The sequence below is a fragment of the Protopterus annectens genome, chromosome 6.part0 (assembly GCF_019279795.1).
Source record: "Protopterus annectens isolate FY-2018-M chromosome 6.part0, PAN1.0, whole genome shotgun sequence".
In the NCBI taxonomy this organism is placed as follows: Eukaryota; Metazoa; Chordata; order Ceratodontiformes; family Protopteridae; genus Protopterus; species Protopterus annectens.
This window is the reverse complement of record NC_056737.1, coordinates 1,498,936,660-1,498,963,393: the sequence shown is the minus strand read 5'-3', so window position 1 is coordinate 1,498,963,393 and position 26,734 is coordinate 1,498,936,660. Positions and strand designations below refer to the sequence as shown.

At 35.9% G+C, this 26,734-nt stretch overlaps 1 protein-coding gene across 1 annotated transcript in view; it reads right to left on the bottom strand.

Annotated features, from left to right (window-relative positions):
* DPP10 (dipeptidyl peptidase like 10) overlaps positions 1-26,734 on the bottom strand; it is a 3,628,631-nt gene that overhangs the window by 366,180 nt on the left and 3,235,717 nt on the right. Inside the window, exon 20 of the mRNA XM_044074976.1 lies at positions 19,346-19,540. Within this exon, the coding sequence (XP_043930911.1) occupies positions 19,346-19,540 (195 nt within the window). The remainder of the gene's footprint in view (positions 1-19,345; positions 19,541-26,734) is intronic.

Below are 26,734 nucleotides of genomic sequence, written 5' to 3'. Positions count from 1 at the left end.
CTCAGGGAAGGGTCCTTTTTGCTTAATATTCTGTTCCTCAAAAAGGTGCTCCTAGGTGCATTGTCTGATTCATGTTTTTAATTATTTTGCAGATGTTGATTCGTCTCTGTAAATGTTATGCCTAATCAGTATGCCAGGTGACTTGCTTTACAATTCATCTAACTTACTTTTAATTGCCAGATCCATTCTGTCTCAAAAGATGTCCAGTTGCAAAAAGCAACCTGTAGTATACTTTTTGTTTCAATGAGTGGTTCAGTCCTAAAAATTAGACAGACCTCTCTTTTATGGGGCTTGTTGCCCTATAATTTTGAATAACATTAAATGTAAAACTACTCTCATTGCTACTGTATGTATTCAGAGTCCATAAGACATAACAATTTGCATTTGATTTCTTGTTATAGTTCTGTATTTCTCCAGGTTCATGCACGTCTGATATTATAGTATCACTGAAAAAGCTTTATTCATGATGAAGCCTGTTTTTTATCACATGAATAAGACAGATGTTTCAAAATGTTGAACAGCTTATAACAGAGGCACATTTTTGAAAAGATATATCACTCATGCTATAATAATACAAAATGATGCTTTACAACACTTGATCAGAAGCATATAGATTAACATCCCATACAATAATACAGAGAAAATACATAAAAAAAGGAAAATACACATTATCAACTGTCCATGGTTGCCAGAAATGTACTAATGTTACTACTTACAACAAAATCAGTAACAATGGGATATGATCATAAGTTGTTAGAAAGCATTTTCAAGGAATATCTCAGAAATGTCTGTCAAGACTGCAGACAATGTTATTTATTTATTTATTTATTTCTAGTTTTATGATGGGGGAGGTCCACTGGGCTCAAGGGGCCCATTTTCAGTGGAGGCCCGGGGAGAAAAGCTCCATATTACATAGTAAAAATAAACAAATTGTAATATTATTTAGTAAAACTAAGCAAAGTATAATAGCAAAATTGAAGAACATATATTACATACTTACATAGTAGATTAGAGAACAAGTTGTACAGAGGTTAAGTTGTACAGAGGTTGTAAAGCTTCTGTAAATGGTTATAAAGCAACTAACATTTGTAAGATGGCAGTAAATAAAAATTATTCCCAAAAAAGGGGCGAATAAAGGTGGAAAGTACATTATTTACAATGTATACATTCATGATATTGATGTATTCAGAGCGAGGCAGTTGTATAATAGAAAAAGTGGAGAGCATACATTACATTTTAGGTTAGGGACGTGTTGTTGCTCTTTGTTAAATAGCATCTACAATTGTATGCTGGCAGTAGTGAGAATTATTCCCAGATGGGGGAAAGAGAAGACAGATAGTATACTACATACAATGTATACATTCAAGATACAGATGTTAGATTACATTATATTCAGAGTGAGGCAGTTGCTTAGGAAATCAGTATGGAGTAGAGTTACTTGTAGTAGAGTTACTAGCAGGTTAGATAGGGAGAGTGCAATTACATTTCCAGTTATGGGAGAGGTAGGAATGGAGCTGAGTTTTAAAGTGTTCAAAGTTTTCAGAAATTCTTAGAGAAGGAGGGAGAGAAACTTATTAAGTTTAAAAAAGTTTGACTTGCACCCAACATAATCCATTAGTTAAAAATAGTATAAACTATATTTATAGAGCAATTAAACAGACAGCTATTGGAATTCATTTTCTGTAATCAATAATTTTATTCCCTCAGAGAGAGACAAATTTAATTTCCTTCAGTCAGTCAGCAAAACTACTTCTTCTCTTAAATGGAGAATCTTCACATGGAGATTTTTACATACATCCTTTCTCACTCCACAGAAAATGAGTAAGACAACTAAACAAGACATTGTTTGCTGGAGATGTAATACAGAAGCAAACGTTGATTGGAATCATATATTTTATGATTACTTATTACTGAAGAAATTTTGGGAAGAAGTTAATATGTTTTTATAGGCAATATTTACAGACAATTTTTTTGCTCATCAAATCACTTGTATTATTCAACACACCTGTTCCAGACTGTATAAAGAAAGGCAAATATTCTTTGCTCTGGTCTATATTGTCCATTACCAGGAAAATAATTAAAAAAAAACTGCAAGTCTTCATCTATTCCTTCACTTAATGAATTTACGGGTCTTCTCTTGTAAATTAAGTTACAAATGTTGACTATTAAATCTAAACCTACGAGGAATACAAATTTATATTACCAATGGAAAAACATATATGAACTATTAGTTAAAGAACTAGATTAATGATTAATGCAGTAATCTTCCTTTTCTTCTATTTTTTTTTACTTATGTTTATTATATCCTATATCTTTTCCCCTATCTTTTTTCTACAAAAATATTAAATTAACTGATTATGTTACTTGATATACAGTGAACAGACTCTGATCTGATATATATAAGTATACTTTTTTTTCATTTATTTATACTGATTGTTGCTTCTAGCAATTTATATATTGCACTTGTTATTGCCTGCTGCTTACTTTTTACTGTATTTTTTGCTACTAACTAATCTGCACGGGTAACTGATTTGTTTGCAATTAAAAGCATTCTGTAGAGTCTCTTTGCTCCATTATCTGTTTAAAAACTTTCATTTTGTGGCTCACTGCTGTCATAAAGATTTCTGTAGTGTTTACTGTCCAAAGAGTGTAGGCTAATAGCTTTAGTATTGGTCCCCACCCTCCCTGTTGGTGTCTTGTTGTTATACTTGGTGGCTTTGCAGTTGCCTACCCCTACTGTAAATCTGATTTGGGACACTCCTCCCAGCCTAGTGTCATTAGCTCATTCTACCAAATACAGACAGAACATCTGAGAAGGCCTTCTGTTACTCCTTTCTCACTTTCTTAAAAAAAAATGCTTGAATCTCCTTGTGTTCTGACTGTGCTTCTTAAACATTTTGGAAATATAGAGTATATTTTACTGCATTTATTATAACTGTATTTGCCTTAATATTGCTACAACTAAAGTGCTCTAGGTTGCACTGCATCTGAATTAAGTGTGTTTTAGCTGCTTTTCTGTATATATAGGCTTCTCTATATATGTAGACTAGCTACTTATTCTACTATATCACTGCCTCTTAAATAATTTTTCAGCTGTACACTTGCTTTGCTTCATTTAAAAAGTTTTAAATTGCTAATTTTGTAGAGTTTTAATTGCATTAACTGTTTAGGACTACACACTCAAGTGTGTTAGGCTTTTCTGTGTTTATTTACTGCATTATTGCATTGTTTAACCTGTTTTAACCAAAAAAAAATACTATCTTGTTTGTTCATTTCTCACCTTTCCAAGCCAGTATAGTCTAGATCCCAAGCTTTGCTTGTCTCAGGACTTTATTTTCTGTGTTCAGAGCTATACAGACCTTGCTGTGGTAGAGGGAAGTCCTACTGCTTACCAGTGGGAGTGGTGAGCATTGTACTGCCTATCTAACACTAGAGGAGTGGTTTCCAGCTGTAAAATTGTAATTTTATTAGCCTTTTTGGGTTTCAACTTTCTGGCTTAAAAACGCGTGTGTTTGCACATTTTTCACATCATGCAGTACCGTGGGGCTACAGTTAAAATATTCCAGGTGCCAGAAAGTCTGCTCTTAAAATTTTCCCCTAGAACTAGCTGGTTTCTCAGTACTAGCACTAAAATCTAAACCCCTGTGACTAGCACTTGCTCTAGAACCTGCTGGAAAGCACTAGGAAGCCTGAAACTGATACAAGCACTCAACTCTCCTTGTCAATAAAGAGAAATTAATAGTAGGCCCTAAACAGCCTATAATTGCAAAGTACCTTCCAAAGGTAAGGGAAAACAGCTCTTGTACTTTACAAAAAAAGCACCTAAATTGGGATGTCCAAGGGTCAGCTTCCAGTGATTTCTCCTGTCCACTTGGTGAATCTGGGCACACTGAGGCAATGCGGCAACTGCCTCATGTACACAGACAACATTCTCCTCCTACCACCCAACACTACAACCTGCGAGAGATGCACTTATATAGCCAAACTGGAAGCAAAGCTCTCTCCGGCAAAGATTGTGCTAGACAGTTAAGAGGAGAAGGTTAACACCTGCACTATACCTCAAGCAACTCATAGTCCTTCAAAACGCACACCATCAACACCCACATATAGCAACACTAAACTCACATATGTGGAGACCCTTAATATTAACTTGCCCAAGCAATAAGGACCTCCACAGCTGAAACGCAAACAAACACCAGTCGCAACCAAAGTGGCACATAGCTCACAACACCAGTGTACCACCCAACAACAGCCCCTAAGGCAAGACAATGTACCCAACACTTTAGTCATAGGTGACTCTGTAGTCAGGCACAGTGATGTCCCACTCACCAGGCTGGACAAGGAGAAAATTTCAGTCAACTGCCTGTCAGTTGCCAGGATCCACCACATAACGCATGCACTCAAGTCACTCCACAACAAGTACAAATATGACTTTGTCATTGTCCATGTTGGAGTAAATGACCTGAGACGTACCTCCCTAGACTGCATGAAAAGAGACATGGAAGAGTTCTCGGATCATGTGGCCCAGGCAGGTATGACCCTAGCCCTGAGTAGTGTCCTGCCTTCGCCCAGAATGATACCACAGTATAAGGACAAAATGATTGACTTCAACAATTGGCTAAGCTACCGGTGTCATACAAAGGGGATCCAGTATCTGTCTGCCTGGGAAGACATGATTGACAAACCATGATGCTTTGCCAGAGATGGTCTGCACCTGTCACCCCTGGGATTCAGGTTACTGTCTAAAGCTCTTGCCACCCCTATAGTGCCTTTTTTAGACAAGGTTCAAAGGACAAGACCACCACCGTAACAGATACAAGCATGAAAAATCTGAAGGTGATGCTACTCAATGCTAGACATCTAAACCTCAAAATGCACTCTCTCAAGGCACTCCTAAAATTTAGAACATCGATATCTGTGCAGTAACTAAGACCTGGTTCAAGGCTCCAGAGAGCACCCCTGCAATACCAGGCTATAACTCTTATGACACTTTTCAGCCACAAAACCAAGACTAAAAAACTAAAGGTGGAGGAGTGTCCATATTCACCAAGGATATTCACACCTCCAGGCTAGTTGCCCAACACAGTGCATCTGAAATTCTCCAGCTGCAACTAACACTAGGTAAGACTGCAATCTAAATTGTAGTTTTCTACAGATCCCCCACCATGCCCCAGGATTCTCACTACACCTTTCTAAACATACTGGAAAATATTAAGATACAACCAAACACCCTAATACTGGGTGATTTCAACTACTCTGCCATTAACTGGGAAAACTACTTGGGTACCAACACCTTTTCCCAACGGTTCTTGGAATTCATAAATTCCAATGGCCTGGATCAATTAATCCATTGTCCCACCAGGGGGTCCAATATCCTAGACCTGGTCATTACCAACATGGGAGATAGATGCTCCACACCAGTGGTCATCCCCTCATTGGTCAGGTCTGACCATAAGCAAATCACCCTTGACATCCACATCCCACCCCCACCCCCCAGTAAGGAAACCTACGTAAAAAACTTCTCCAAAGCCAACTTCAATCTACGGAAGTCCAAAGTGACAAACTTCATGACACCCATGCAGATGGGATCTGATAGTTCGACTGCTGAATCCTACACTAAGGCACTGTACAAACACATCCACTCGTGCATGAATCGTGCCATCCCAAATAGAACCAAGATGCTCTCCTCCAAAAACGAAGCCAATCTAGTGGTCTTCTGCTATAAACAAACTATACAACAGAAGGAAGAAGCTGTTGCAGAAGAGAGGAAATTCCCAGGATGCAAAAAACTCCATTACCAGCCTCAGTAAGAAGCTGAGATCCCTCATAAAATCCTCAAAAGCTAGTTACGAAAATAAAATTGTCAAAGATTCCTAAGACAACCACAAGGCATTCTATAGTTATGTCAAGAATCTAAATGGCAATGCTCAGATCTGCTCTGAGCTACAACAGAATGGCATTAAATATACTGATCCCAAGGATATTGTCAATATCCTCTCAGATCGATTTAGTGCCAACTTCACCCCCTCTCACCCCCTAAAGGGCGCATCTCAATACCAAAAGATTGCCAAATTCTGGTAATAACGGCCCCACAGGTAGAAACCACACTTTCCAAAGCTAAGAATACAGCATCCATGGGACCAGATGACATCCCAGGTTGTGTACTACATGAACTACAAAATTAACTGGCACCTCACCTAAGTGTCATGTTTAATCATAGCCTCACCTCAGGCTTTGTGCCCACTGAGAGGCACACAGCTACAGTTATCCCACTCCACAAGGGGGGGATCCACCTTGGATCCCGGGAACTACCATCCCATCAGTCTGCTGAGCCTGATCCTCAAGCGCCATGGAATGCATTATCATGGAACTTATAAACAAAGACATTGGCAACCTTCAAACGGTGGACCTCACCCAGTTTGAGTTCGTGAAGGGCAGATCTTGTCTCCTGAACCTGATTGATTTCTTCGAATCAGTCTCCAGAGCTCTGGATGAGGGTACGGCAGTTCACACAGCCTATCTGGACCTCGCCAAGGCCTTTGACACCATCTCCCACTCTGGAATCATAGATAAACTTACTAAGCTGGGCATAAATCCCTATGTCACTCGATGGGTTGCCAACTGGCTTACTGACAGAACCCAGACTGTAAAAGTAGCCGACTCCAAATCCAGCTCCAGACAAGTGACAAGTGGAGTACCTCAGGGTTCAATACTGGGACCACTCATGTTTGGCATCTACTTCTCTGAAGTACAGGCCAACACTAAGGGACTCTGGCTAACAAAGTTTGCCGATGACTGCAAAATGGGAGCCATTACTGAATCCCCAAATGATGTGGATATTCTACAAAAGGGCCTTACAGAAACAGATCCTTGGTCCCAGAGCCATGGGCTCAAGCTTAATGCCAAGAAATGTATAGTTATCCCCTTTGGAAAAAAACATGCACCCATGAATTACCACATAGGTGGCAGTACACTAAACACTGAAAGTGTGATGAGAAACTTAGGGACACAGGTGGACAGTGATCTCACCTTCGATAAACATATTGCCACAACAGTCAGGAAATCGTTCTATGTGGCGCACATCATCACTAAGGTCTTTTCATCCACAAAAAAGGAGGTCATTGTCCCACTGTACTGAGCCCTTATTAGACCCATTATAGACTATAATGCCCCATTTGGTATGTACCTCACAATACATCTGCAACAGCTGGAATGGCCGCAGAAATACCTCACTAAAAGAATCACAGGCTTGAAGCAGATGCCATATGCTGACCTTCTAAAAAACTCCAGCTATAGTTTGTGGCATATCGTCTACTCAGAGGTGATCTCTGCTTAACATACAAGGCCATGTCAAACCCTGAGCTGTTGGACATGCTCCACTTAAAGAAATCCCAATCCCTCTGAGCCACACGCTCCAGGGATCTAAACGTTGTCATCACAATGAACAAAACATGTTGGGGGGACAGATTCTTGACCCAGAGACTCCCCATACTTTGGAATAGACTGCCCATACATGTCAAGCAGAGCACCTCCCTGGCTCTCTTCAAAAGGAACCTTAATGATTGGATTGGAGATAGGAAATTCACCCCAGTGATCATGTTAGTTGCCCTGCTAGACAGGGGTCCAGGAAAGTAAATATTGTAAGAAGAAATATCCAGGGAATTGTTATGGCTAGGCTTGTATACGCCCTAGGGCCGATAGTTTAGTACCAGCCTATGAACCTATGAACATCACTGTATATAGTTTTTTTGTTATTATAATTATTATATTAAGGTTTTCTATTTTTAAATATCGTACTCCAAAAATTTTTTCGGTCTTTTTCATAAATATTTGTTAATTACAATCATGTTTTCAATAAAGCTGTTTTAAAAAAAAAGTTTGACTTGCATATGGACACAAGCATGGCGAATTGATCTGTATAGAATCGCTTTGCATGTCGAGAAACATGACAAGAGGATTTACTCTGGAAGTCTTGCAACTAGTTTTGCAGCTGTCAATTTCAGTTAAAAATCATAAAGGAAATAAGAAAAGATGAGCGGAAAAGTGAAAGATGTGCAACTATTATGAGATACTGTTATAAACAGTTGGAATGCTCCAAATGAAATCAGTATATCCATGTATCATTGCCTATTTTCTTTATTGAGATAAGCTTTTATGGACACAGAGTTTGGTGAATAATGAAATTAAAAACATTATATCAAGTCAAAAGTGAGTAACAACGGTTCATATAATTAATGATTTGTAGTTAGGAATGAATAAATGCTAAGGAAATGCCATGATATCTTGTGTTTTTAAAACATGTCATCTCATAAGCAGAATCATCAAGGAGAACAAGGACCACATGAAGTATTGAGCCTACCACAAATGAAACTTGGAGCTTATTCCATCGAATACGCAGATACTATTCATATCATGTATGTAGACTCTGTTACTCTGCATATTCTGATATTATACAACTTTGTGTTACTATAAGCCATAATAAAATAATTATTGTGAAGTCAGCTTTTGGTAGCCAGGAAATACATGATAAAGATGAATCTGATAAGGGTTCATAGTTCAAGTGTCAAGAATGCTGCAATGCTTCCAAAAACATATGAATTTAAGCAAATTTTGCCTTGTACTTTCTTAATACTTGAATACTGAAATTTATCTCTTCAAGATGTAGGGCTTTCACCAGCAAAGATTTTGATGATTAGACATCTTAAAGTTGAATTATTTACTTTTTGCACATTTTTTATGGCAGATGGACTCCCACCTGGGTGGGTTTGAAATAGTGCACTATGTGAGAAGGGAAAATGTTGGTCAACTTCTTTCCCCGTTTCACACATTCGCCGAAGTGAATGTTTGCTGAATGAATGGTCACTGGGTTGTGTTTGATATTGGATGTTCTATGATTTTTTCATTTGACCAGTAAACATAGACCCCTTGAGAACAGCCACTGTGACTGTTCTCCACAAAGGTGGGCCCGCTACAGACAAAAGTAGTTATAGACTCATCAGCCTCACCAGCCTTATATGCAAATCTGTGGATTGTATTATAGCAGTAATCATTTATGTAAACATAGGCAACCTATCTGATCTACACATTCCAGTTAGTCTGGTTTTCATCAAAATCATCAGTAATACAACATCACACATCACACCTCTATAAGGCCATCATATTACACATAATACACCATATGCTGAGGTTCTAAATATTAACTTGCCTATACACTCAGCATATTAAGCCTACCTTCTCACACAGCACAAGGATTCCCAAACTCATAGATGCTGAGGCTATAAGGCAGGCATTGACCAACCAAACATTCTTATTATAGGTGACTCCATTGTAAGACATACAGATGTGCCTGTTATCATACTGAGTTAGGAAAGAGTGACAGTTAGTGTCAGCATCCATTAGATCATACATGCACCCAAGTCCTTGAACAATGATTACAAGTACGATTCTGTTATAGTTCACATCTGTGACAATGTCTTGAGGTGTACCTTCATTGACTATATGAAGAGAAACATGATGCACTTCTCAGACTATGTATCCGATGTAGGTATGAGACTAGCATTGAACAACATTCTACTGCTCCGAGGATGATGTCTTAATATGCAAAATATAACTGACTTCAGTAATTGGCTTAGTTTTGGTGTCATTCAAAGGGAGTCCTACATTTGTCAGCTTGGGAGGATATGATCAATATACCATGCTGTGTCAACTGGGATGGCCTTTATCTGTCCCCTCTAGGGTTTTGATTGTTGGAAAAGACATTGTCCACCACCCTTAGTGCCTTTTCTAGGCAATTTCAACCTGAAAAACCTTCATACATAATGAAAAAAGTAAAGGAATATATGAAGGTGTTACTGATTAATTCTAGGAGCCTAAACAAAGAGCCTAAATAAGAAACTCCATTCCCCTACAAGACATTCTCACACTGGAGGACATTGACGTCTGAGTAGTGACTAAGGCATTCTTTAAAATAGTGGAGAGGACTCCGGTTGTGCAGGGCTATAAGAACTTCCACACATTTAGACCAGCTACTCTCCAGAAGGTGAAAAAAGCTGAAGATGTCTCAATCTACATTCAGAAGAGACTCACATTAAGGGTGATAAAGCAGCATGAGGCACTAAACCCTCTTCATGTCAAACTAAGCACCAGAAAGGTCCCACACCATCTATTAGAAAGTGGCAATGCCTATCTACAGGAACTAGAATCACTCAGAATTAAACCCAATACCACCATTTTTATAGGTGATTTAAACTATCCATCTATTGGCTGGGAAGCCTACACCAAAGCTATGCACAGGCACACAGATTCTAGGTCTTTGTAAAAATGCCATGGAACAATTAGAGTACCTACTAGGGGGAATAGTACCTTGGATATTGTGCTTACTAATATAGGAGCATCTTGCACTGTCCCTTGTGTATCTTCATCACTTGTTAGGTCTGACTGTAAAGCAGTCTCCTTCAAAATAAAACTAAAATCAGAGATCCCTTCCACCTACAGCACCCCTAGAATTTTTTTTAAGACAAGCTGCCTCCTCCTAAGTCATATATCGGCAAGCTTCAAATCCTCACCAAACCCTGTTAATAACACTGAATATGTAGAAATGTACACCACCACACTACAATAGCATGTAAACAGTTGCATAGCTGTACCTGTTTGGAAAATATGCAGGGCAAGCCCCAGATACAAATGCATATGGTGGAGCCATAATATAAACAAGCTTTATAATAATAGGAAAATAATTTTGAATAGATAGGACATCAGAAATTCATGCCAGGCCTGTCTCCCATGTCTTTGATAGATAGAGGTAGAGAGGAATTGCCAAACTAACATTCGTTCCCCACAAAACCTCTAGAAATGTCTTAAATAACATACCCTCTCCTAATAAATGCCCATGATACATAGGGACAAAAATGGTTTGGATTGTATGTCTAAGCTTATAAATGCCCTAGTGGTCATTAACCTAGTATATAACTATGACCCTATGATCCTACGACAAAAGTAAGAAGAGAAATTCCCAGAATGTTAGAACCTTTGTCATTAAAATAAACAAAACAACTCAGGAGCCTAATAAAATCCACCAAAGCCAAATCTGCTGCCAAAATAGTTACCTAAGTTAAAGACAGTCACATAACATTTTTTAGTTATGTCCACAATCTCAAAACTATGGTGCATCAATGCGCTGAGCTAATTGTGAATAATACTGCCTGCATCGAGGCTGAATACATAGCAAACCTACTGACCAATAAATTTGACTCTAAATTTACCCCACTTTCTCCTCCATTTGCCCCTCACAGTAAACCTGAAACTAGCTCCCTGCAATTATCACATAAAGCAATTTCTCAAAAGTGCTAACAAAAGCTAAAATACGGCATCAGGGTCCTAACAATATCCCTTTATGCATCTTAAATAGCATGAACCATGATTTAGCTATACTCCTTACAATATTGCTTAGCCTTCTTACAGGTTTTGTACCAAATGAATGAAGAACAGCCACAGTCATTCATACATAAGAAAGGACCTTCCACAGACCAAGGCAATTATGGACCCATAAGTCTGACCAGCCTCATATGCAAAGCCGTGGAAAGGCTAATCGTGAAATGAATCAAACAGGACATGGGGAACCTCCAAACACTGGACTCATCCCAGTTTGAATTGGCAAGTGCTGGTCATGCTTATCAGTCTGATGGATTTTTTTAAAAACGTCACCAGTGCAATAAATGAAGGCAAAACAGTACACACAACATACCTTGACCTGGCCAAAGATTTCAACACAATTCCCCACTCAGTCATAGTAGAAAATTTAAATAAACTGGAAATAAACTCTTATGTCATCTACTGGATTCTCAACTGGCTCAAAGATAAGATGCAGGAAATCAAAATAGGAGAAGTCACTTCCACAAAGAGAAAAGGTACCAGTGGAGTCCCAAGGGTTCTGTATGGGACCTCTCCTGTTTGACATATACTTTTCCTTTGTAAAACTAATGCCAACAGGGCCCTGACTGACTAAGATTGCAGATGACTCCCCAAATGAATTAGCAAACTTGCAGGAAGGTATTGAAAAATGAATAACTGGTTCCAAAATCATGTACTGAAACTAAATGCAAAACAATGCTTTACTGAATCATTTGGGAAGTCATCTCCTAGCCGTTCTTAGTTAGGGAGGATCCCCTTGGCACTCTAGTGAGAGTATCATGCTGACCAGAACCCTTCTGGCTGAACTGGACCGGTGGACAGCTCGGAGTGTAGTCTTCCACTGGCATTTTTCACTTAGTAAAGATTTCTGTTTGGTGGTATTTAAACCCCACATTTGTGCAGGCTTGTACTTGTTTAACTGAGCTCAAGGAGGTGGGTGATCAGCAGAACTCAGAGATACCAGACGAATCCAGGCTTCTAGCCTCACTCAAATGCTGACTGCTTTTGTTTCACCACAGCTGCTATTGTACTTATTATTCTGATTCTTAGGGGTCTGCCTTATTGCACTGCATCTAGCTTCACTCTGTTGTCTGTATTTGGTATATTACAGTCTTTATTTCACTATATGTGCTACTGCCTAATTGCAGGAATCTGTAAATATTGAATGTATCTGTTTTTTAATAACTTCATTTTGTTCCACGTGCTGCTGCAGAAACAAATTGATTTTTTTTTTAAAAACTGCTACGTCCTACCTAAAATGTAAGTTAGTTAATTGTGCATAGTACAGCCCGGGTACAGATTTCCTGTACCCATGACTTCTCATTTTCCTCTCTGCATTTTAGGTAGGACGTAGCAGTTTTAAAAAAAAAAAAAAATCAATTTATTTCTGCAGCAGCACGTGGAACAAAATGAAGTAGTGAGAGATCCGGGAACCCAGGTTTATAGCAACCTAACATTTCACCATCATGTAGCCTCTGTAGTATAAAGGACTTTCTATTTGGCCCACCTCATAAGTAAGGACATTGCCTTCAGGAATAAAGAAGTCATAACATCCCTATAATCATCCCTTAACAGGCCAATAATTGAATATAATTCCCCTTTTGGCATGTACTGCTCCAAACACCTACAGCAGCTGGAGAGACCACAAATGTTCCTGACCAGGAGAATTCAAGGTCTCAAACACCTATCCTATGCAGATAGGCTAAAGTCCCTGTCTCTCTACTCTGTTTCATAAAGACTGCTCAAGGATGACCTCTGTCTGGCATATAAAGCTATCTCTGACCCCATTTTATTGGAAATGCTACATATCTGCAAATCAAACAACACACATGCAACTTGCATTAGTAACCTAAACCTGGCCTGTGACAGCAATAGAACTTGCTGGTGGGACAGATTTGTGTCCCTGAGGCTCCACCAACTGTGGAATAGGCTTCTTCACACTAAACAGAGCTCCTTACTGTCTCTTTTTAAGTGTAACCTTGATGACTGGATGGAGAACAGAAAATTCACCCCAGGGATCCCACCTGTGTCACTGCTAGATAGGGGACACAGGTGCTGACTTTGGGAACAAGGGCATACAATTTGGCTATGCTTATAACGGCCCCAGAGCCCGTAGGCTGATAACTGCCTATGATCCTATGATAATATGATCTCTCCATGGAACTACACCATTAATACTATGCCCCTAAATGTTGACCCAGTTGTTCAGGATTTGGGAACTTATGTGGACAGTACTAGCCTAGTATTATCCTAGTACTAATCTATGAACCTATGACAGTAACCTAACTTTTGACCAACATGTGTCCATTGCTGTAAGAAAGACCTTCTGTATTGCATAACTTTTAAGCAAAGGGATTATTTCCAAATCTAAGGATGTCATTATGTCCCTTTACTCATCCCTCATTAGGCCAGTCTTTGAATATAATGCCACTTTGGCATGTATCTGTGCAGACACATGCAACAACTTGAACACCCACAGAGGTACCTTATTAAAAGGATACAATGCCCAAACAACATGTTCTACATGAACTAATTCAAAGCCCTGTCACAATACTTGTATCCTATAAACTGATAAGAGGTGACTTGTACTGGGCATTAAAGGCATCCTCCAGCCCAACACTGATGGATTTACTGCACATCAGCAAGTCAAATGGCACCAGAAATACTCTACAATGGGATGTAAACCTCTTCTCCAACAACAGCAGAACAGTTTGGGGCAGATAACACAGAAGATACCACTGCTCTGGAGCAGATTCCCCATCCAAATAAAAGAGAGTTCATCCCTATCCATATTTAAGCACAACATAGATCAATGAATGGGAAACAGAAAATGTACTCTAGGCTTGCCCCTGTAGTATTAATTGACAATGACAGCTCCTAAATGCTTTATCCCATGCACTGGCCCTCTGAAATTATCTATTGTATAACCCCAGTTATTCTTATTAGGGATAATATATAATTACTGACCATGGGATGGGTAAGGCCAATCTCTAAACCAACAGCAGAAAGTATAACAAACAGATAAACAAAAAATAGCTGTTGACGGCACAAACCCTAAACGATGCTCTTTTGCTTAAGAACATCTTTATTAAGTGCTTTTCATCCAGATAGTGCTTGAACTTCATCAGATACCATCTAACTGAAAATCCACTCTTTAAAACAGTTAATGGCTGAGTCAAGTGATCATACTGTGCAAATTTGCTTTCCCTTAAGTTAAAGTGATACACATAAAAATGCATTCAAGTACTAAATTTCTTCTAAAAAGTTTGACATTATCAAATTTCTTCATTCCTACTATATACAATAAACTCTATATTTCGTCACATATACTTAACACATGTACAAGTATAAAATATAAAATATGAAATTTATCTTTCCAAACTTTTAAGTTTAAGAACACTTAAAATCAAACACATCTCATTTATTCTAGGGTAATGGCATACATCCAGCCGGAGTTGCCATAATAATTCAAGCTTTTATAGATTCAATGAGTGTGGTCCCCGCCTATTGTCAGCTGTAACTTGAATACATTTAAATTTAATCTTGTGGCTTTCATTGTCTATATTGTGTCTAGCTAAGGCGTTCTCCTGTTTCTGCCAATTAATGCTATACACATGTTCTTATATTCTGTCCTTTAGCCTCCTATCGTTATTTTCGATGTAAAATGTAGGACAGCTTTGGCAGGTAGCTAGGTACACCACCATTCTTGATGGGCAGTTGAATTTCTTTTCTAGGTAGTACTTTCTATCATTTATTTTAAATGTTGTGCCTGTCTCCACATATTTGCAATAGTTGCACATATTGTAAGGGAATATACGAACATGTATATAGCATTAATCAGCAGAAACAGGAGAATGCCTTAGCTAGACACAATATAGAAAATGAAAACCAAAAGATTAAATTTAAATGTACTGATCAAGTGACAGCTGACATGAGGGGGGGGGCACACTCACTGAACCTAGAAAAGCTTGAATTATTATGGCAACTCCGGCTGGATGCATGCCATTACCCTGGAATAAATGAGATGTATTTGATTTTAAGTGTTCTTAAACTTAAAAGTCTGGAAAGATAAATTTCATATTTTATACTTGCAGTACATGTGTTAAGTATATGTGATGAAATATAGAGTATATAGTAGGAATGAAGAAATTTGATAATGTCAAACTTTTAGAAGAAATTTAGTACTTGAATGCATTTTTATTATGTGTATCACTTTAGCTTAAGGGGAAGCAAATTTGCACAGTATGATTATAACTATTTTAAAGACTGGATTTTGAGTTAGAATGTATCTGATGAAGTTCAAGCATTATCTGGATGAAAAGTGCTTAATAAAGATGTCCTTAAACAACAGAGCATCATTTGGGGTTTGTGCCTTCAACAGCTATTTTTTGCCTATCTATAAGCCCAATCTCTAGCAAAATGGGATAGGTTAATTTGAGTAGAAAAAAGGAAATTGGCTAGGCATAAAATGGCCCACAAGGGCAGCTAGCCTTGTACTTAAATATGAATCATACCTCTCAACTGTCCAGATTTTTATAGAATGCCCACGTTTTTGCCTCATATTTTTGATCTGTCTCTCATACAATTTGTGGTTTTCTGAAAATTAATTGAGGATTGAAGTCTACAAATAATGACAGATATTTGAGTTACAGATTTCACAGCCTTCAGAAAATGCATGGCAGTGCAAAATCTTTTACTCTAGCAACTTTCTAAGTTTATAAAAGCAGTATTTAAAATTTGTCCCTATTTTGGTCTTTTATCCCCCCATAATTTTTGCCTTTGTCCAGATTTCTTGCACTAACAGGTCAAGAGGTATGATTTGAATCTATGAAACTATGAAAGGCAGGTCCTGTCTTCTGTACTTAGGATGCTTTTTTGGAAAGTTACACGGGCTATGAACACCGGTTGTTCTACGCACACTACTTATCTCTACCTGTTCAAATATTTTGACAGTAATCCTCATGCTGGTATTATTGAAACTTTAGACAAGCTTAACATAAACGCATATACTGTCTACAGTCTTGATGATCAGTTTTGAAAGATGCAAGTCTTATCCCACAACACACATGTCATTTCTCACATAAAAAGTATTAGCAATGGCAGTAGTCTTTCCTGAGGTAAAGGGGCAATTTATTCTACCTGCATTGCTATTAAGGCCACACCTGTTCCATAAGGCATCTAGTATGTCAACCTGAATGGCTTCTACTCAATTGACTGTTATGCACAATGTAGTATATACAATATGTGTCTCCACCATCCATGCTGTTTCTTTTATTTCCACATCCAGCAAACATTCATCCTCCACCATTTCATTACAGATTAGCTTCTCAGAAGGTCACAAAATTCATCGTTGCATGCATTGCCAGCTACAGAGTTCAGGATATGCTGCTGTAATTAATGTAGACAGCAGGCCATTCATAGTGATGTCTACTGTTATGTATTGCAGACAGGTAATGCAGGATATATATTGGAGCCATGGATGGTTACCCTAGCCTTTGTTCAGGGTTTTCTTTTGTATTCAGAGGAACTGTTTCTGCAAGGGTCTCTCAGTGCAGTAACAGTTTTAACACTTCTGCAGTAGTGTGGGGAGGGGACTCTCAATTCTTCTTGAACTACAAAAGAAAAAAACTGAACAAAGACCTGCAATTTAGTTCATTTTCTGTCTGTAGCTGGATAACTTCTAAGTATAGTGTAAATCAATGTCTAAGCCAAACATAAATGAGGGTGATTAGACACAAAAAAGAAGCAGTCCTTTTACAGAAGGCAAAGAAAATAACAGTGACCTTCCCAAATCCCATTATATGTCAATGGCATGGGAATTCAAAGTTACTTCCTTATGTCTGGCATGAGTCATACAAAGCATTTAGGGAAAGAGAAAGGCTTGAGGGAGTACAAGATCATGTTGATACATCAAGCCCCATTGGTAGCCATTTTGTGGAAAAAAAGGCTAAAATTACAAATAAATCACTTAGAGTGATTGTGATGTGTTAAAATAGGTCAGGAAAAAAACAACAGAGTGAAAAAAATATTTTTTTTAGTTGTAGGGTGGAGTTTTCCTTTAATAATATATATATATTTTATTGGAAAATTTGCTACGTTCCCACAATATTGCTCTCATATTGTGAAACATTGTTAAAGAACAATGACTGGAAACTGGCTCCGTCAGGGTATAAATGTTTTTACTGTAACAGACATTCTAACAAAAAATCAGGTGGAGGTGTTATAGCGATTAAAGATAGTAATGTTTGGGGGTTAGAAAATGTAGTAGAGAATATCAGACAACATATTTGAAAGATCCTATACGAATGAGAAGTATACTAATTGGTTCTCTGTGAGACCAACTGAGGCATGGAACAGACTACTGAATTACATTAAATAAATCACTAGTTTTGATATTTTTAAGAACAACCTGGACACTTATTATTTGAACAGCTGGTTTTGCATATTGGCAGTCTAGAAGTGCATTAATCCCCGTAATTGAAATATCTGTAGGAATGTATGTGTTAATGTAGGTTCTTTCAAAGCAGAAGAGGCTGAACAAACATCATTATCATTTTTTTCTGCAGTCTGTAAATACTTTCAAAGGATATATCTATGAAGGATAGGTGTCAACTTGCTTTATGGACAAGATATGATGACTCTTGATAGGTATGTCTTACAGTGAACATTGTAACAGTTTCCTTTCATAAGTGGGTGATCAGATAATGGCACCCTGTCATTTCAAAAACTAAAGTGCAATTTCAGTTAAAAAAGATCAAACTGAAAATCAGTGTTATACCTTAAAGAATTTTACGTTCAAGGGCTGTCCTCTGTACTCCATGATGTGACACCTGTAACCCCATTCCTTGCGACATAGACACACTATTACTGATATAACTGAACCTGTGTATATTCCCTCTATCTGTAGCTCAGTTCTTGCTAAACAGAGGATCTAAATTCATTTATGTCTCTGCAAGACTTACATCGGTCACTTCTTAATGGTTTTCATATTATTAATGTTCTGTTGTATTTAAAACAGTAAGTGTATTACATTTCAGGACAAGTCACTTCTGTACATAATGACACCATGAAAGGATGGTCATATTAAAGGCACACTTTATTTAATTGTTTGTTTATTTATTTATTTGTTTATTTAATTGATAAACAGGAATATTAATTAGCTGTTTATTTGCTTGAAAGTCCTCTGGAGACACATATAAGAGGCATTTCACATGAGGATATCTTCACAAGACACATATATTTGCTAGTATTAGTGCTATGATTTCTTTAAGGCCAAATGTTTTCTAGTATTGCATGCTTAGTTCAACAACATATGCTATTTCATCCTCTGAATATAAACTGACTGGAATTGTCCCTGTTATGTATCTTGCTTCATATCATCATAATGTTACTTTTAAATAAATCAGCCAACATGCTTTACACAGGGGTAATACATCTTAATGTTACATTTTACAGAATAATGTGTAAACAACCTTGAATAATAAAACTAAAATGAAATCACTACTGAAATAAAAAGCTATTATACAATGAAATGAAATACTTCTCTACATTCAGCAAATTCAACTATTATAATATTATGTATGTGGGAATGTTTCCTTGTCTAATTTACATTCAGTTTAATATGTAAAAACTGTAAAAATGAAAGTCACCGTGAATAGTAAAATCCCTATCATTGTTGGGAAATAAATAATTGTGTATACTGCAATATCATTATACCTTTAATCAGATGGAGTGAAAATAAGTAGATAGTTTAAAACTGGCCAGATGTAGAGAGGTAAATGAAAACTGTCTGTCCCTAAGTTACAGTATCATTTTCTGTCTCGATGCACTTTTGTTACAGAAAATTTGCAAATGAAAGCAATGGTTTTGCAGAGAACAGTTCACATCCATGCACTGTTATAAGGAATTCGTAACACAAATGGAAAGTTATACATACTGAAGTGCTGCTATATGATCTTTCACTTCCACTGTTCCCAAGCTTCGATGGACTTCCTGCAAGACTTTTAGCCCATGGAAACCACTGCCCCTGCCATCAAACCGAGCAACAATGACATCATTAGAAGTGACAAGCACAGTATCCCAGTCAATGTGAAACTTATCTGTAACCGTCTGACTTCCTGGAGCGCCATCCCTGAAAAATATCAGAAGAGATAATAAAGGTAACATTAATGACATGCTACTACATTATTAGTGTTCTTAAATAAAAATAAATAACAGTATTCAGTGGAATGAAGAGAAATAAAATGATTTCTTTTATTAACATGACTAAAATGGCAAAAAATTTCACACCTAAAATACACTAAACAGTACAAAAATACATATTTTGAGCATTATGGTATCAATCTGAAATATAACATATGAGACATGAAAAATGGTATGATTATGTTTTGTTAGAGACTACTGGAAAATCACAAGTGCAATAACATTGTTCTGTACTTTGCTGTGCTTTTGATGAGAAAAAAAAGGAACAGCAAAGAGCACAGTGTTGAATGCTGGATGGAAAAAAGAAATGATTCTAGAAGGTAACATAGACATATCAAACAAGAAGAGTGCATGTACATGTGTGAGTATGCGAGTATGCAAAGAAAATATATATATTTATATATATATATATATATATATATATATATATATATATATATATATATATATATGGGTTACCTTCATTTGACTGAAAGCTCATTTGATTGACAGATATTTTAGTTGGACCAAATGACTGAAACTTCATTTCGCTGACACTTCATTTGACAGTTAATTTGACTGACAATTAGCACTGGCAGTGTCTAGAGCACTGTAAGGCAAGTAAAATGTATATGTCCTTTTTCCCACTGTAGTGCAACCCTGGAGTTAGTATATATATAGTTAGTGGGTGTGCAGGGGGGTGTAGACCTCCACTTACTTTGGTTTTACTAATCAGTATAAAACCAAAATCAGAGAATATAACATGAAACTAAGTGGGGGGCTGTGCCCCCTCACCCCCCTAACTATATATATTGACTCCAGGGTCACACTACAGTGGGGAAAAGGACATATTCCTTTTGCTTGCCTTACAGAGCTCTAGACACTGCCAGTACTAATTGTCAGTCAAATGAAGTGTCAGTCAAATGAAGTTTCAGTCATTTGGTCTCATTCAAATGAGTGTCAGTCAAATGAAGGTAACCCACACATTATATATATATATATATATATACATATATATATACATATGTATATATATATATATATATATATATATATATATATATATATATATATATAGACACAGATAGACATAAATATATATAGAGAGAGCGAAAGAGAGAGTGTGTGTATGTGTGTGTGTTTTCCTAAATAAATCAATTTTGGACTTGGATCGCAAGACTCATGAATTCCTTTTTCATCACAATGCTTATATTTTAAGATGGAGAACTGTTAGCAGCAAAAATTTTTTGCTCTGCTTCTCTCCAGTTTTTCTGATAGGATTTATTTGTTATAACTTGGAAATTAATATTAAGATTAATTCCATATATTCAAATTAGTATTGTAAAATCACTTTGAAGGAAATCCAGCTTTTGGGATCTATCGAATTCAATTTTCATATCAGAAGATTATAAAATAGATTCAGAAATGAGACATTCAAAAGTTTCCTCACAGGAAAGCTTGATGAAGAAAGAACTACTAACTATTCTTACAAGTATTCAAGATCTCTAATCAAAATGGATAAGCTTAACAAGGAAAATGGATACATTAAAAGAAGATTGTAAGAAACAATTACATTTATTGAATGAAGTTATTAAGAAACAATCAGATCAGATTTAATCTATAGAAAGTCAGTCCTCGGACCTCTACTGTTTGGAATCTATTTATCTGAAGTACAAGTAAAAACTAAAGGTATGTGGCTGACAAAGTTTGCTGATGACTGCAAACTGGGAGTGGTTATAGAATCTCCAATGATGTCAACATCCTACAAGAGGGTCTTACACAAACTAATTGGTCCCAAATTCAGGGCCTTAAACTCAATGCAAAAAAAAATGTATTATCATTCTTTTTGGTAAGAGCAATGTTCTTGCTACTAACTATCACATCAATAGCAACACCCTAAGTATGCAAACAGTGATGAGAGGCCTGGACACACAGGTTGACAGCAATTGTACCTTTGATCACCATGTCTCCACAGTGATAAGAAGGACATTCTATATTGCTCATCTCATAAGTAAAAGCATTGCCTCCAGAAAAAAAAGAATTATAACCTCCCTGTTCTCTTCCCTCATCAGGCCAATATGTGAGTAAAACACCCCTTTTGATATGTAGCTTTCCAAGCACCTGCAGCAATTGAAGAGACCACAAATATTCCTCAGAAGGAAAATTCAAGGTTTTAAGCATCTGCCCTATGTGGATCATCTGAAATCACTGTCCCTTTTTTCTGTTTCATACAGACTACTCAGACATGATCTCTGGCTTGCCTGGCTTGCATATAAGGCAATCTCTGACCCTACCTTATTGGAAATGCTGCATATCCACAAGTCAAATGGTACATGGGGTACTCACTCTAAAGACCTTAACCTGATATGCGACATTAATAGAACCTGCTGGAGGGACAGATTTGTCTCACAGTGGTTGCCACACCTTTGGAACAGACACCCACTTCATGTCAAACAGAATACCTCATTGACCCACTTCAAACACAATCTGGACAACTAGATGGGTAATTGTAAATTCACCCTAGGTTTCCATCTGTGTCTGGCTTGGACAGGGACAATAGATGCTATTCTTGGAAATAGGCATAGAACTTGGCTAGGCTTGTAAGAGCCCTAGGGCTGTTAGCCAAGTAACTTCCTTTGAACATATGATCCTAAGAGTCAATGAATGACACAGATAGCAGGTTGCCTTTAAGTCAGAACCCGGTTGAATTTATCTTGAAGCAAAATGCTTTACTTTTGGAAAGGTGGGAAATCTTGAAAAATCAGTCTAGAAGGAATAATATCAGAATATGTGGAATACCAAAGAAAGAAGAGGAAGAGAATATGATACAATTCCTAAACAACTGGTTACCAAAAACATTAAACCTGCCTCTCTCTTTCTGGCATAGAGAGAGACAGCTCACAGGTCCCTTTCAAACTGATAATTAAAAAAGTATTCTAACACTCTTCTATCTATTATTGCCAAGTTTCTGTTAACCGAGGACAAGGACCTTATATTGAAGACATGGTCAAATTCCCCAGTAAAGATGAAGGGAAATGAAATCAGATTTGACAATGATTATTTATTATCAGTGCTTGCTAAAAAGAAATCATGTGTCCCTTTAATTAAAAGCCTAACAAAGATGAACATCTGATCTCAGATTATTTTTCCAGCAAGAATTAAGATTTTTCTTCCTAAGGGACAAAAAAATTTAATAGTCTAGAAGAAGCCTTGGATTTTACTCAGAAGAACAAATGTTTAGAGAAATCTGAAGAAATTAACTGGTCGAAAACAAGCTTAAAGAGACAAGCAACTAGAAATGGCTGGACAGTTAAAGAAAAGAATACTAGAAAACTAAAAGAAAAGTAATGACTTTTTTATATATTCATATTGTCTGTGTTGCTGTTTTGAAATATTGTCTGAAAATTCTCCTAGGAAGGAAGGTAAAAGTTTTATTTTAGTACAAATGTATTATTTAATAACATTAATAATTACTTAGTTTCTTACCTTACATACCAAATAACAAGAAGTATATAGCCTTTAGTAGCAATGATTTCACTAATAAGAAATTCTTTTAAAATTTAATGGTAGTCTGTTATTTAAATATCTACTTATTCTTTCTTTAAACATTTCATGTAGATTAATATTATTCTAATTAAGTACTTTAAGTTGATAAAATAATTTTAGTGTTCAAACGGTTGCCAGCTTGTAGAGATACTTTAAGTTGGTAACCCTGCTATGTTTTTAGTTATTACAGCATTTTTATTAGTTAACATTAATGAATAATTGATGGTAATAATGTATAGTGTTCATTACATTTATTTGCATTTTTACTTAACTGATTATTCTTAGTAGTGCAGTATCCCATATTATATAAGATAGCAGAGTTTTACTTTCAGCCATTTTTTACTGGCTTCACTTAAATGTGTAGTTTGTTACTCAAATCTCAAGCTAGTTTTAAATTCAAATATCCAATGTAGTTTTACGACTTAAAAATGTTTCTTGTAGAGAATGCAGTTTTAAAAAGTCTGCAAGACAGCTTTTACTCACTACAGTAGCCCAGTTTTGTCTAGGTTCTGTAACAGAAGAAGAAGCATGTTGTGACCTTTCAACGTTTGAGGAAACTGGAAAATTGAGCTTTGCAACATTGAGATGAACAGCAAGAAAACAGTAAACAGCAAATGAAGAAGGATATCTTGATCAAACAAAGCTAAAATAATTGTTTTTTTTATTTGTTTGAACAATAGTTGAATATATTAAAAGGTGCAGAGATGTTTATTTTCCTAAGCTGTTATGTTTTTACATCTGTAGTACAGCAGGACTCTTTTATGATTTTAACAAGTGCAATATTTTGCATTGTCTATATACAATGTTAGTTCCTCATTGCATTTTGCATGGTTATTTCATATAAAAATGAGGAAGTATACTTGTGTACTATGACATAAATGGAACACTAACAAACAGAGTCTTAATTTCTATCTTTAGCAGTTTTTCACTGTATATTACAACAATTAATGTATACAGTTGTAATGTAGTTTGGCACAAACACCCATGTTTGACTCCAATTCTAATCTATAAGCACTTTTACTTGAGGTCACTCAGAACAGCTTGTAAACTGTTGTAGTGATTTAAGATAGAAACAAGTTAATAAGTAATAATCCATTTATATGTGATTACAATTCAGATGCAAGTATGCAGTTCTATAGAATTATAACACTAATAACCTGAAGATATCTGAGCCACAGAATAACCTTTAAATTATTATAAGCTAAACATAAACATTTGGTAAGTGTTGATTGTAAACAGTTTTGTTGAAGTAGTAACTTTGGAGGTAGATAGAACACACTCCCTCAAGCAGAAGGACTACTATGATTTAGATATTGTGTTTTTGTTATTCTAACATTTACTATGCAGTGACTTTGACAATGACATTTTTAAAATTGTATTCAGTATAGTGCTACTGCTGCTCATTCCTGTGAGAACCACATTGTTTTTTTGTCTAAGGCTGGATGTCTTTAGTTTACTAGTTTTCAAAGTAATGGATTTTTTTTCCTAATAAAGTATATTTATCATAAAGTCCCCCATTATTATAATACATTCAAAGATGAATAAAAATAAAATTTATAAAGTTTGTATTATTTATGGTGTGTAGTCACTGACATATGTAACTGTTGTTAAGTGTATTTTTGAGAATAGAAGACTAGAGATATAGTTCATCCTTAATGAAGTTACGATGGAGACAGTTTATGCAGCTATTTCATTAACCAAGATGCAAGTTAGGAGCTGATTAGGAGTAGCAGAATGGAAAGAATCCTGGTTCATAGTGCGGCTAATTAGGGATTAATTTTCTATAAGATTCTAAAGAAGAAGGGCAGGGACTGTTAACCCATGTGTTAAAATTTAGTTCTCTATTAATTATCATATAGTTGTTTATTACCATTATCATTCAATATTACATTTACATTAGCATTTAGTGTCAGACTTTATTTATAAATAGACTCTTTGGTGATGATTTAATTTCAAGGTTGTAATGATTGTGGCCTTATGTTTTTACAGTTATAAATTCATGTCTAGTATGTTTGAAACTTATATTGGTTAGAAATTGGTTAGAAATAGGTACTTACATTACTTTGGTTCAGTTTTTAATTTTATACATATAAATGTTGTTATTTTGCTTGAAAGCAGGGGTGTGGTAATATGCTCTGGTACTACAATACTTTATATTAGGCAATACATGAAATATGCTGTTGTGTATTGCCAGATGGAAACATGTAGAGATACCTGCATGAATTTAATGGTAAATATTGTTATTTTGTTGTTCTAATGGCTAGTGTTTTAAGAATATCTATATCTATATCTATATCTATCTATTTAGAGTAGATATAGATATAAAACATTTATGGAAAAATTAAATGGCTGCAGTTTTCATTATTCATAATATAAGGACATAAGCATTTATAAGCACATTAGATTCTAATATATTTGTTACACATGTAGGTTTGTATATGTTATCACACTTTCACTCAGAAAGTTATATATGGACATACATGTTGTTTTCACAGTATCCTTATACTATTACTTAATTGACATCAAAATATAAATACTGAATATAATATTCCCAATTATATATTTCATTGTAGGATGTTATATTAACAATGCTAATTTCTGTGTTGTGCATATCAGATATTACAAATGGGATGCTCTTAATTGAATGTAAATGTATCATGGAAATGGTTATTTTTCTTTGACAGATATGTACAGTAAATGCTGAAGTGTGGCTTAGTTTTATAGTGATAAATATTAGGGGCATTCTATTTTATATGGAATTATTACTTGTGTCGTTCAGAAGAAAGTTTGTAAATGTGGTTTTAACTGAAATATTAAATTAACTGTGGTGTTCACAATCATAATGTTTGAATATCTATGAAAAATTGAATATCAGTAAATGTGGTATAGGTATTATAGTGTACCATAGATATATAAACCAGGAATGTTTTTATTCCATGCAAGAAGGTGTAAATATTTTTATAAATAATATTTTAGTAGTTTTCTGAATTTGTCCATAACAATTCCTAATTTTGTTTTTTCTAAGTTGCTTTTTATTAAATATTTCAGTTTATAAATGTATCTCATTAATTGCATTAATAATCCAATAAAGAGAGGTAGCTTGATCAAATATTTAAAAGTGAACAAAGCTTTTTTTTTTTTTTTTTTTTACAGGAGACACATTTGTTGTCTAAGGACAGGAACTCTTATTCTTTGGAAGACGTCATCAGTTATGCCAAAAATAATAGATACATATTCAGATATAAATGGAATGATAGGATTGGTGGTATTTGAAATAAATAAAATATTTATTAATGTCTATTGGATTCCTGGACTTGGTTCTAGGGTATCAAAAAAGTATCTAGATACCATTGCTTTACATGCAAATGGGGCAATTTTGTTAGCTGGTTGTTTTAATTACATTTTATCAGAAAAAGATACTACTAAAGATAAAATTACTAGAATATCTGCAGCTGCTAAAAATTTGAACAATTTCATATATGATCTAAAATTACCAAATTCCTTTAATTATACACACTATTCTTTTCAATTTGGTACTCAGACATAAACAAAATGTTTACTTTTAGTGGATCATATTCTAAAATTGATGAAGTGCTGA